Here is a 13,941-nt window from a genome sequence, read left to right on the forward strand (position 1 = left end):
TATATAAATACCGACAGATTTAGAACATCATAAAATTCCCAATATAAAACCACACAAAAGAAATACATTAAAAAATGTTAAGATTGTATGTGTTTAAATTGGTGTTTTTGTTTGTTTTGTTTTTGGATAAATTCAAGTTATACATAAAATCTTCTAAACTACTTAAAGGAAATAAACCAGAAAAATCATCATATTCTAAACTGTTTTTCCCACCATTGCCATTGTATGCGTGTATGACTCTTTTATTTAATAGTACACCTTGTTGAAAGGATGATGCTAAATGATCTTATGCCTACATAAACGTTTATACTCACTGCTCTGTTCCCTTTTGCACCTTATTGGATTCATACAGTACTAGTTGTCATATTTAAAATATAAGTTTTAATAAATAAATAAATGAATAAAAAGCCGGATAAACAAAGAGCAAAGGCTCCGAATCAAAGAAACCTTCATGAGATTGTTCTTTTCTTACAAAGCCAAGACAACAGCACCCCCTACAGGTTGCTGCTGCAGAAACGAAATCGTCTCAATGAACATTTATTTTCATTATCCAAATATTAATTTATAGGTTATTTAAATCAGTACGTGTCCAATTACATGTCGTATTTAAAAATTTGATCAATCCTTTTCATTTAATTTCTTCCCTGCCTCACAGCAACATTTGCAACTCATTTTGTTTTACAGCATGTAAACACGAGCCAGCCTAATCATGTCAATATAAATAAATACTTTTATTTAACATTAAATTGTTAAAAAGAAAATGAAACCTCAAACACAGCAGGTGTTACAGTTTAACATCCAAGTCAGTTCAGCTGCAATTTAAACATAGAAAATAGTTTCTCTCTATTGTATCTGTGTTATAATGTTGAGTTCTTGCATCTGTTTCACTGAATACTGCATATTTCAGATTAAACTGAAGTTCACAGTGGAGATTAACCATCCGATCATCAAACAACCACAGACTGAATAAATGAGTCAGAGGTCGTCCATCATGGCCAGGAGCTCTTCTCCCTTGTTGTTGCTGGGTTTTTCGGGTTTCTCTTCTTCTTCTTCTTCTGCAAACTGTCCGGCGATGCGAGCCAACTCCGATGCCGCCTGCTCATCCTGAACCAAAAACTTGGATTAAGTTCATCACAGATGTTTTAAGAGAGACATGGCAGTCATAACAACAGTCCAGAGTGTAGCCAGACACTCACACTAACACACTTTTTTTGCCGGATTTTCCGTTTATATTGTTAGGTTTGTTCACGTGCTCAGCAGTTGCCTTTTTTTTTTTAAGTCAAACTAAACTGTTTTCTTGACTGTGGTTTAGTTTTAGTTCACTGAAATACCCCAGAAGAGTCTGCATGATCATACCTGCATTGCTTGAATATTTATCACTCCATACAAGGACTCCTCAGCACTAGCTGACGCTCCTCTGTGAAACAAGAGAAAAAGGCCTCGATGAGGAAATTTCTGTTAATGTAACAACAGGGAATGAAAATAGAAAAGAAGAACACCCACGCTTCCTCCTCCTCTTTGTCTGTGTTGAACAGGTTGATTCGAAAACCCGATTCGTCTTTGGGCTTGTTCTCCGTCTTCATGCTGCCCATCAGACGAGCCAGCAGGTTCAGCTCCTCCTTCGCCAGCGGGTTGGGAGAGCCGTCTGTCTGCAGCACGATGGAGGTGCAGAGGCAGGTTATAACAGAGCTGTGAAAATAGTATTTGCCCCTTTTCTGATCCTTTTTCTATTTATTATACTTATATGTTTCAGGTCATCAAACAAATTTTAATAATAGAGAAAGAGAACCAGACTAAATACAAGATGCAGTTTTTAAATTATATAATTTATTAATGGAAAAAAGTTCTCCAATGCTACCTGGCCCTCTGAAAACTCCCCCTAAACCCAATAACTGGTTGCACCGCTGTTGGCAGCAAGAACTACAATCAAGCGTTTTATTGAAAATGAGTCTTTCACATCCCTGTGGAGGAATTTTAGCCCAATCTTCCTTATATGTTTTTAATTTAGCCAAACTAAAGGGTTTTTAAGAAAGAACAGCCTGTTTAAGGTTCAGGGCAAGAAATGATAGCTGGAGATTCTCCTTCAGGTTTTTTTTTTTTAGTAGAAATCAGAATTCACGGTTCCACCAGTTTTGGCAAATCGTCCAGCAAAGCTGCTTCAGACCATCACGCTGCCACCACCATGTCTGACTGTTGGCATGATGTTCCTTTTAATAAAATGCTGTTAGTTTTACACCAGATGTAACGGCATGCAAAGCTTAAAAAAATTCCAGCTTCTTTCTCATTATCAAGATGTTTTTGGCAAATGTGAGATGAGCCTGCATATTCTTTTTGGTCAGTGGTGTTTTTCTCTCATGGATGCCAGTTTGGTCCACTCTGAAACAAGTGAGCCCTGCAGTTCTTTAGATGTTGTTGTCTTTTGCAACTAATGCGCTCCTGGGAAGGTTCACAACTGTTCCAAGTTTTCTCTATTTGTGGATAATGGTTCAGGAAAGGGAGGGGTGCAGTGGCAGCACAAGAGTTACTACAAGTTTTCAAACATTATTAATGTTAATATTGACTAATTAAACATTACACTGTCTAACCAGCCGTTTAATGTTGATATGGTGATAATATAAGCAGACACAAACATTCACAGTTACTGAGAAACACTATTATTATTATTTTTGACACTTCATTAATCTGATTACCATCTTCTCTTTGTACAGCAGTAGCACTGGGGTGTGGTTTTCTGGCTCAGCTGTAGAAGCCAGGAAACCACAGTAGTGTGGTTTGGGCACACCTGTCTTACACACCCAATTAAGCTCTTCTCTTATAGAAGGTGTGAGGCTGTAGAGAGACACACAATGATGAGCCTACAGCAGTGAAATGTTTTGAACAGCGGGGCAAGTGAGGTGAGTTTAAGTGTATATGCAAAAAGTGTGTCAATAAAGAGCTGCGTGTGCAAACCACAGGGAACGGGCCACTGCCATAACAGCATTTACCGGCTTTTACTATGCATCAATGTCCAGGCAAGCAGGAATTTCTGGGGCTGATATACGAAGCCAACGCAGAAGTACAAAACAAACTAAAGTTCCTTGAGTGGCCACTTGAGGCAAGCTGCAAAAATGAGTGAATCCCCACAGACCTCCATTAAAAAATATCCAAATTTACAGCATTTAAATGCATGTTCACAGCCTGGTATAAAAAGTGATTTGGAGGCACATGGACAGTTTCCCACTCTATAACAAATGTATGTTGGGTTCCTTTGGTGTAAGAAATATCTAAAAATATGTTAATATATCAAGCATATGTCTGTTTTTTTGGGTTTCTTGCTGCAGCTAGATAACCTTAGCTAACTCGGTGCCCTACCATCTGATTCAAAAATTGTCACTTCTGGCTCCAAACAAACTAGGAAGCATCAGGTTAGTGGAGTGTGTGTGAAAGTGGTGCAACCGCGTAGTGGATATTTTTCTCAGCACACTTTGAGCCCCTTGGTGCCACCTGAGCATCCTTTAAACACCACTATCAAAGGTAAATATCACCTTGTAGGAAAAAAGCTCCATATGATATGATTTGCTATTATTGCTTAAACATAATTTCATGGTTTCACAACAGCAAGAGCTCAGGTGTAGTTCAGGAAAATATTAAATTATATATATATATATATATATATATATATATATATATATATATATATATATATATCACCAACCATAACTGTAAAATGAAATCTGTGACCTCCCTGACATGTTATTACCTTTACAGAGGGAGCCCTGGACGTGTGTGTCTCCTCTGGATGATCCACAGTGTACCTTTAAGTCATGAAACGCAGCAGTGTCACCCACAGGTTCAGTGTGTGTGTTCACCATGTAGTGTCCAGCAGCATATTTACATACATGTTCATGCCCAGTCTGATCACTCTGTTTCCATGCAGCTCGAAAGACCCCTCTCTGATGGAGCTGGTGTAACTCCCTCCAGAGGGGAACTCCCTTCGTCTCACTTCTCTGCCGCGACAGTCAAATATCCTTTGAAAACAGGAAACAGATGGCGACACTCTGGATTGTGGACACATTTTTTTTAAAGAAAATTGAAAGTTGGGATAGGTCAGCCTTTTGGCGGTGACTTCAGAGTTGCATCAGACCACCAGGCCACCGAGTGGCCACATCTAGTGCCGTTAATGAAGTGGCAGATGTTAAACCAGGTTCAGTGTATAAACATTGACAGTAGAAATTAATTCTGCTTATAATGTCTAAACTTGAATTAGAAGCAAATATGTGATAAAGACACTGAGAATCTGACAAACAATGGCAGACTTATTAATGACAGACATTAATAAAGTACTCGCATGTGTATTAGTTTGCATGAATGATGCTTACAGCACATGCTTTTAATCAGCACTTATGTAAAAATATCACATTGTAGAAGTAAAGGGATACGTGGTACAGTGGCAGGAGGTGCTTTTCTGATTCAGCAAAGACAAACAAAGGTTAAATTTCGGTCTTTTCTGTGCTTGTTTTTCATTGTAAACAAAATAATCCAAAGAAATTAGTGAAAGACTGATGAAATGACTGCTTTGAAGTCTTTTGATATGGTCACTTTGGCACACTTAAGACACATATGGGCCAAAGCACAGATCTGATACCGTTGTGGATGTTGTGGATATATTTGAAACAGGCAGTATGTGCAAAAATCCCCCCAGAAATCTTACAACTGAAGAAGTTTTGCATGTATACAAAATGTATTTCTGCTTAAAGGGGGCACGTCTGAGCGCTTACTATCAGGGGAAGGATAAATGCGCTGGCGCTGCTGTATAGCTGACCTTTATTACTTTGCATAAAATGCTCTATTACATTGACAGTGACAGATGTGACCGAGGACATATATTTGATTTACATTTATGGATTCCTTGAAATTCATTTCAAAACTATATGTAAACCATCTGCACACACTGTAACCTACATACCTAATAAGCCCAGGAACATCAGTCCCATGAGGCACTGGGCCTGATGTCGTCAGGGCGAACCGTCCGTTGGGATTTTGGATCTGATCTTTTAGGAAAAGTGATACCTTAAAAAAAAGAGAGAGCATTAATTGAAATCACTAGCAGAAAAATGAAATGTTTAATTTGATATTAATATGTTTGAGGAGGATGGGATTTCAAGCAGGGGACTCACACGAACGTGCATGTCTTGGAAAAATGTGAGGAGAGTCTGTCTGAGAAGCTGGAGTTCACCCTCTGATAAAGACGAGTATGCCTACATCAAAGAGAGACGATGGGTGCAGAGGATGCTTGCACCTTATAAATGCAAGGTTTATATAACTTCAGTTATCTGAGTCATACCTCAATGATTTTCCTGTGTGTCTCATCAACTTGGTTCACGGCCATGGGAGTGTCTTTCACGAATTCCCTGATGGTGTCCATGTGATTGTATGAGATGAGCAGCAGGTCTTTTGGCCGCAGACAAAGGAAGACTTGATATTTGAAAGCCATGACCATTAGCTCATAAAGCTACAAGAAGAAAAACACAAATCTACACCTTAAAAAATTAACAGAGCTGTAAAATGTTTAAATTTTTTGTCATGTTATGTATTAATAAGTTACCAGAACAATCTGACAATCAATTATCAATCAATATCTGAGAGAAAGCGATTTGTGTAGGACTTTCCGTGAGGTTAATGCACTTCAATCTGCTTCACATGACTAATATGACAGAGAAAGATGCAATTAAAACAATAACATTAAAAGATAATAATAATAACAAAGAAATTATAAGACAAATCAAGAAAGTAAAAAATCATCTGACCCTCAATAAAAATTAAGAACTATCAGAAACAAATAAGATTATTAAATATATGTTGAGTTACAGTCCTGTGAGAAACTAACAATAACCCACGATTCATTTGCTCGTTGAACTACCTTTAGAAGTAATAAGTAGTAACTGCTTGACTTCATCAGTCTCTCACATCGTTGTGGAGAAGTTTCAGCCCACTCTACTTTACAGTGTTGCTTCAGCTCAGTAAGGATTGTGGGAATTTGCTTGTGCACAGCAGTTCAGTCACCTGAGATTTAGACTTTGACTGGACCACTGCAACATTTTGATTCTTTTCTTTTGCAGATTTGCTGCTGTTCTTGGAATCATCGTTCTGTTTTATGACCAAATTTCAGCCAAGCTTTAGCTAATGGACAGATAGCTTCACATTTTACTCTAGAATACTTTGGTATACACAGAAGTTTGTGGTTGACTCAATGACTGCAAGCTGTCCAGGTCAAGCCCAAACGATTACCCGTCCACCACCGTGCTTAACAGTTGATGTCAGGTGTTTTGCTGGTATGCTGCGTTTGGCTTTCCCCAAATGTGGTGCCGTGGATTTTACCGAAATGTCTCCACTTTGGCCTCATTTGTACACAGGACACTTTCCAAAAGCCTTGTGGTTTATTCAGATACAACTTTGCAAATCTGTGCTGTGCTGCCATGAATGATTTATAGAGAAGACGCTTTGTTTTGGCAACTCTTCTAAACAAACCACTTGTTCAGTCTTTTTCTAGTTCTGCTGTCATGAACTTTAAAATTTAACATGCCAATTGTTGCCTGTAAAGTCTGAGATGTAGCTCCTGGGTTTTCTGCACAGTCTGACTTCTGAGTGAATTTTCTAGGACATCTCATCCTGAGAAGATTGTGGCATTGTGTTAACACACACCTGAATGGTCCTGACCTGCAAAATGTTGTTTTCCAAATGCATTTTGTTAGACTTGACAAGTGGACATACTTGCTCACATTAAGTTTATGAAATGCATTTGATTAGCAGCACCTGGCTGCTACATACAGTATTCCCTATGGAAGCAGGAAGGTTTTACAGGACTGCTTTCTTTTTCACATGACTATAAGTCCCTAATGACTCGGGATGTGTATAAAATCATTGCTCCATTAAGTGAAGTAAATTTTCTGGGTGCAGGTTTGACAGTCCTGCATTATAGGGAGAGGTAATGAGTAAACTGTGGAAGCTTATTTCCGAACTTCAAGGACTGAGTCATAAGTTTTTCCTGGCATTTTTTTCCAGTAAAGAGAAAAACTTTCATTGTGAACAAGGGGAAGATTTTTACTTTAAAAAGTTTCTCAGTTCACTTGCTGTTTATAATCTAGTGCTCCTGTTCCTGGTATTTGGTATTTACCCTGTCCATGCTGGCCGGGTTCAGTCTCATGATGGAGGCGTGCGCTAACCGAGTTAGCACCGTTTTCATTGTCCTGTGAGAATACAGCTGCTGAGGTTTGAGAAGTTCATCCATGAAGGCTTTACTGAACATGGTCCCAACGATGTCATTCATGACTGTGAAATGGAAAAGCAGCCAAACAGAAAGGTGGAGAATTTTGCTTTTGAATTGAAGCTACTTCTTTCTTAGTGCGGTAGATAAACACAGAGGTCATGAAAAAGGAAATAATGTTTAATAATTGTTTTATGCATTTTTATTTATACAACTCCAAATATATATGGGAGACAGTCTAAATAAACTCACTGGCCAGTATTTTGTATAGCACTTTACTTAGTCCCTAAGGACCCCAAAGCACTTTACACTACATTCAGTCATTCACCCGTTCACACACTGGTGATGGCAAGCTACATTGTAGCCACAGCTGCCCTGGGGCGCACTGACACTGCCGGACACTGGTGCCACTGGGCCCTCTGACCACTAGGCAACGGGTGAAGTGTCTTGCCCAAGGACACAATGACCGAGACTGACTTAGCTGGGGCTCGAACCGGCAACCTTCCGATGACAAGACAAACTGCCAACTCTTGAGCCACGATCACCCCTTATGCGCATAGATCCATCCTTGTGTCTAAGGTTCAGGCTGCTGCTGGTGTAATGGCACAATTACATGGAGGATATGTTCTTTCCTTATGACCACAGTATACCCATCTCTTTTTATGGCTGCTTCCAGCTTTGTGCCATGTCTCAAAGCTAAAATCATGCCATACTTCACTTACTCAAATAGCCTCCACAGTCACCAGATCTCAATCAGATAGGGCACCTTTGGGATGTGGTGCAATGGCAGAGTCATATCGTGGATGCACAGCTGACAACTCTGCAGCTACTGTGTGATGCTATCATGTCAATATGGATGAGAATCTCTGAGGAATGTTTCCAGCACTTTGCTGAACCTGTGCCACAAAGAATTAACACAGTTCTGAAGACCAGAGTTCAAAAATGTACCAAATAAAGTGGCTGGTGCACTGTACAAATTTATGGTAGGTGTCTAGCTACTTGTCTGGCTTTGTGTGACAATTTCACATGTGTTTTCAAGAAAATTATATATTTTCTGACTTGTTAAGAGAGCTCAGAGATGCTGGAGGAGCTGACTAAAGAACATTACGCTCAAGTAATACCTCTTTTCCTGTCATTTTCTGACCACACTCCTGCAGCCATGTTGGGTTTCCAACAAAAGAAGAAAGAAAAAGAAGGAAAGCAGATTTGTAATTTGAGTAGTTATGCATCTGACATAAGAAAAGCACTTTTTTTTAGTTTATAAATTGGCATCAGACTGCTACAGCTTGACACAAACTGGGAAGACACATCTACAAAGATGTCAGTTGCCTCTACCTTTCTCTGAATTGTCCTCTGAGGTGTTGTGAGCTCGCAGGCGTTGGTCCAGTATGTAAAGCATCTCTCCACCCAGATTAATGAAAACCAGGGGGAGAGTTCTCATAGACATCTTGCAAAGTCAAAAGAAAAGGAGGATTAGCTCCTTAGCACAAAGCTGTCGCAGAGGTAGGCGTCAGAAGGAGAAAAATCCTTTGCAGCTGAAAAACACTCTTCTCATTTCCACCCAGTTAACTGATTGTTCCTCTTGTGGATTGCCACTGTTAAGTGAATTGTTCATGCTAGGTCTTATCTGATCATTCTTCTGCTCACTAAGATGTAACAGGTGGCCAACAAGAGGATAAGGAGTGTACAGACAGAAGCTTATTGGACAGGATAAGGATGACGTTACAGCACATTACAACCAAACACAGAAGGTAAATGGGTATGCCATGTGCAAGATTAAACAAACTAACTAACTAACCCTTTATAAGCAGGTTACATTTAAAGGGTTATTCAGTGAACCAAAGTCCAAAAGTGCTAAAAGAACATATGTGTACGTGTAATTGTTAAATTTTATTCTGCACTCTTCTGTGGAGACTTTCCACCAGATCTTTTAACCTGCCAGCTTGGATTTGCTCCCATTTAAGTTAGAGTATTAGTATGGTTGGTAACTAATGTTGAGAGATAAGGCCTCTCGCAAAGATCTCAAAGCCTCATGTAGACAAGTCTCCACCCACAGCAAACATGGAAGCAACACCTGTTTGTAAACAGTAATGCTAAATTTACACCAGTCTTTAGCTGCATCTTTTTATCTCATCATTTAGGTGTGTGGCTTAGTAAGCTTAGCATGATAACTAGCCTCAGTTAGCTTAGCTTACAAAAAATCTAGCACAAACATCTAGATTCACCTCTCATATCTTTATATTTTACTTTAAATGAGCCACGGTTTCTTGTAATTATTTTAAAGTCTTAAGCAATAGTTCTCCTGACTTTCTGAAGCTTTTCTTTTGGACACTGGCTACTTTTTCACTTTTTTGATGCATCCATGTGTATCTGCATTGACAACAAGCTGAAGTGGAAGATCAACACAGTGGTTGTGTACAAAAAAGGAGATGAGCAGACTCTATTTCCACGATATTCTAAGTTTTATTCACATTCTGAAGCAGACGATTCCTCCACAAAAACATTGTGCTCTATACTCCTTCTCCTGCTCATCACTCATACACTCAAAAAAGTAACACAAGCATTTCTCTCCTTCCCTCTCCAGACTATTCTAAATCAATGATAAGAGAGTAGAGACATGCAAATTTTCATGTTCACTTTTGCAGCAGCTCACTTAAACGCAGACCATTGTCTATTGTTACAGCCATGTCTGCAGCTTACAGCCTTTTGAGTTTTTGTGAATAATTTCCCTGCTGAAACAGAAATTTAAACACCTTTCTGAACGCAATTTGAAACTCAACAGACCAGCCTACAAACTTATTATGGAGATCTATCATTTCCTCTGGTTTTTCTCTATGTAAGTAAAAAATAAAATATTAATTGTACTGCGTTTTAACAGTTTCCACTAGTCTTAATTTTAAGGTTGACTTGTTGTGATTTGAAAATAGCGAATTTTATTAATCTGCTTTAGTTTGTTGAAGGATCGATGACATAGAATTGGAAAAATAAAAAATGTCTTCTTCTCATCAGAATAACCTCCTGCTCAGGTTCATCACCAGGTTTCAATGAAAACTCAGACCTAGCTTCAATATCTTATAACCTGGACTGGATGAATTCTATACCTGAAGAGACCCCTCTATCTGCTATTTCCATCCCTGGAACAAATGAAAGCTTAACATTAAATGGAGGACCACTTGTTAAATGTCAAGTTTGGAATTTGAAGAAGCAACTTTATGTGGGAGTACGATATTTTGAATTGCATTCTAGAAATTTGTTGTCTGGACGTATTGGGGATAGTCACTGGGTGTTTGGGAAAAAAATGGACTTGGATGAAATCCTCAGAGATATTCTTGATTTTTTAGGACACCATAGGAATGAGACTGTTCTGTTGAAAGTGACATTACATGGCTTTAACAAGAAAAAAGTTGTGGATTTGATTATCCAAATAATTAACAAGTTTGCAAATAAAATATGGACAAAGCCACTGGCACCAAAGATGAAGGATGCAAGGGGCAAGATTGTTTTGCTTAAGGGTAAATGGTTTAATATTGGAACAGAAAACCATGACTCACATTTCTTTGAAAACAAGAAGCTAACAAATGTGGAAGGAAAAATAAAGGAAATTAAGTCAAACCTCTGTAAAAATCAGTTTGTGACAACTGGGGTGCCAGCATCAACTTTGGAGAAACCAAAAGATTTGGCTCAAAAAGTTAATGAACAGCTTTACAACTTTGTGGAGCAACATAAAAAAATCTCTAAAAACCATGGTTGCTTAGGTGTCATAAGTATGAACTTCCCCAGTGCTCAGCTTATTAAAAAAATCACTGAACTCAAACCTTGTGAATGTGGACAAGGAGAAGGAACAGGACAAAGTGAAAAGGAGGGACCAGCACATGTACCAACAACTAAATCTACAACTTCACCTGAACCAACAACTTCACCTGAACAAAAAACTGCCATAACAACTGAACCCACAACTTCACACGAACCAACAACTAGAATAATAATCATACGCAGAACTTCACCTATGACAACTTCACCTGAACCAGCAACTTCACCTGAACAAACTGCAATAATAACTGAACCCACAACATCACATGAACCAACAACCAGAATAATAATCATACGCAGAACTTCACCTATGACAACTTCACCTGAACCAGCAACTACAATAACAGCCGAACTCGAGACTTCACATGAACCAACAACTTCACCTGAACCAGCAACTACAATAACAGCCGAACCCGAGACTTCACATGAACCAACAATTTCACCTGAACCAGCAACTACAATAACAGCCGAACCAGAGACTTCACATGAACCAACAACTTCACCTGAACCAACAACCGCAATAACAATTGAACCCACATCTTCACCTGAACCAGCAACTACAATAACAGCTGAACCAGAGACTTCACATGAACCAACAACTTCACCTGAACCAGCAACTACAATAACAGCCGAACCCGAGACTTCACATGAACCAACAGCTTCACCTGAACCAACAACTGCAATAACAACTGAACCCGAGACTTCGCATGAACCAACAACTTCACCTGAACCAGCAACCGCAATAACAATTGAACCCACATCTTCACCTGAACCAACAACCGCAATAACAACTGAACCCGAGACTTCGCATGAACCAACAACTTCACCTGAACAAAAAACTGCCATAACAACTGAACCCACAACTTCACACGAACCAACAACTAGAATAATAATCATACGCAGAACTTCACCTATGACAACTTCACCTGAACCAGCAACTTCACCTGAACAAACTGCAATAATAACTGAACCCACAACATCACATGAACCAACAACCAGAATAATAATCATACGCAGAACTTCACCTATGACAACTTCACCTGAACCAACAACTACAATAACAGACGAACCTGAGACTTCACATGAACCAACAACTTCACCTGAACCAGCAACTACAATAACAGCTGAACCCGAGACTTCACATGAACCAACAACTTCACCTGAACCAGCAACTACAATAACAGCCGAACCCGAGACTTCACATGAACCAACAATTTCACCTGAACCAGCAACTACAATAACAGCCGAACCAGAGACTTCACATGAACCAACAACTTCACCTGAACCAGCAACTACAATAACAGCCGAACCCGAGACTTCACATGAACCAACAACTTCACCTGAACCAGCAACTACAATAACAGCCGAACCCGAGACTTCACATGAACCAACAGCTTCACCTGAACCAACAACTGCAATAACAACTGAACCCGAGACTTCGCATGAACCAACAACTTCACCTGAACCAACAACCGCAATAACAATTGAACCCACATCTTCACCTGAACCAACAACCGCAATAACAACTGAACCCGAGACTTCGCATGAACCAACAACTTCACCTGAACCAACAACTACAATAACAGCCGAACCCGAGACTTTACATGAACCAACAACTTCACCTGAACCAGAAACTACAATAACAGCCGAACCCGAGACTTCACGTGAACCAACAGCTTCACCTGAACCAACAACTGCAATAACAACTGAACCCGAGACTTCGCATGAACCAACAACTTCACCTGAACCAACAACTGCAATAACAACTGAACCCGAGACTTCGCATGAACCAACAACTTCACCTGAACCAACAACCGCAATAACAACTGAACTCGAGACTTCGCATGAACCAACAACTTCACCTGAACCAACAACCGCAATAACAATTGAACCCACATCTTCACCTGAACTAACAACCGCAATAACAACTGAACCCGAGACTTCGCATGAACCAACAACTTCACCTGAACTAACAACCGCAATAACAACTGAACCCGAGACTTCGCATGAACCAACAACTTCACCTGAACCAACAACCGCAATAACAATTGAACCCACATCTTCACCTGAACCAACAACCGCAATAACAACTGAACCCGAGACTTCGCATGAACCAACAACTTCACCTGAACCAACAACTACAATAACAGCCGAACCCGAGACTTCACATGAACCAACAACTTCACCTGAACCAGCAACTACAATAACAGCCGAACCCGAGACTTCACGTGAACCAACAGCTTCACCTGAACCAACAACTGCAATAACAACTGAACCCGAGACTTCGCATGAACCAAAAACTTCACCTGAACCAACAACCGCAATAACAACTGAACTCGAGACTTCGCATGAACCAACAACTTCACCTGAACCAACAACCGCAATAACAATTGAACCCACATCTTCACCTGAACCAACAACCGCAATAACAACTGAACCCGAGACTTCGCATGAACCAACAACTTCACCTGAACCAAGAACTGCAGTAACAACTGAACCCAAAATTTCACATGAACCAACAACTTCACCTGAACCAACAGCTGCAATAACGACTGAGTCCACAATTTCACATGAACCTACAGCTTCACCTCAACCAACAACTGCAATAACAACCAAACCCACAATTTCAGATGAACCAACAACTTCACCTGAACCAACAACCGCAATAACAGCCGAACCAACACCTTCTCCTGAACCAACAACTACAATAATAACCGAACCCACAACTTCACCTGAACCAACAGCTTCACATGAACCAACAACCTCACATGAACCAACAACTTCAGCTGAATCAAAAAAAATGGGACCAACACATTATTCTGTGCTTCCTGAACCAGTAATTGATTCACATCCTGTTGTTCCCCCCGTCACACAGCCTAAGAAAGAAC

The 13,941-nt window shown here is 39.8% G+C and overlaps 1 protein-coding gene across 1 annotated transcript; it reads right to left on the bottom strand.

Annotated features, from left to right (window-relative positions):
• Positions 1-773: 773 nt before the first annotated feature.
• On the bottom strand, positions 774-8,895 carry oscp1a (organic solute carrier partner 1a). Its single transcript, XM_084920319.1, has 11 exons — positions 8,579-8,895; positions 8,365-8,394; positions 7,154-7,308; positions 5,324-5,491; positions 5,157-5,237; positions 4,946-5,049; positions 3,879-4,007; positions 3,740-3,794; positions 1,504-1,649; positions 1,357-1,417; positions 774-1,104 (listed from the first exon to the last, which is right to left on the bottom strand). The coding sequence occupies exons 1-11, from the start codon at positions 8,688-8,690 to the stop codon at positions 976-978; spliced, it is 1,170 nt and encodes a 389-aa protein (XP_084776445.1). The 5' UTR covers positions 8,691-8,895; the 3' UTR covers positions 774-975.
• Between the last annotated feature and the right edge of the window lie 5,046 nt (positions 8,896-13,941).

This window comes from Perissodus microlepis, chromosome 22, assembly GCF_051167445.1.
Source record: "Perissodus microlepis isolate ML-2025 ecotype Zambia chromosome 22, ASM5116744v1, whole genome shotgun sequence".
Lineage (NCBI taxonomy): Eukaryota > Metazoa > Chordata > Actinopteri > Cichliformes > Cichlidae > Perissodus > Perissodus microlepis.

What these genes read in the sequence shown, in the direction of transcription:
- oscp1a (XM_084920319.1), bottom strand. Translation starts at nt 8,690, where the DNA reads ATGTCTATGAGAACTCTCCCCCTGGTTTTCATTAATCTGGGTGGAGAG. An exon ending in AGAGGACAATTCAGAGAAAG is followed by an intron (nt 8,395 to 8,578) that starts GTAGAGGCAACT and finishes ACATGGCTGCAG; the next exon opens with GAGTGTGGTCAGAAAATGAC. An exon ending in GACAAAGAGGAGGAGGAAGC is followed by an intron (nt 1,418 to 1,503) that starts GTGGGTGTTCTT and finishes CTTGTTTCACAG; the next exon opens with AGGAGCGTCAGCTAGTGCTG.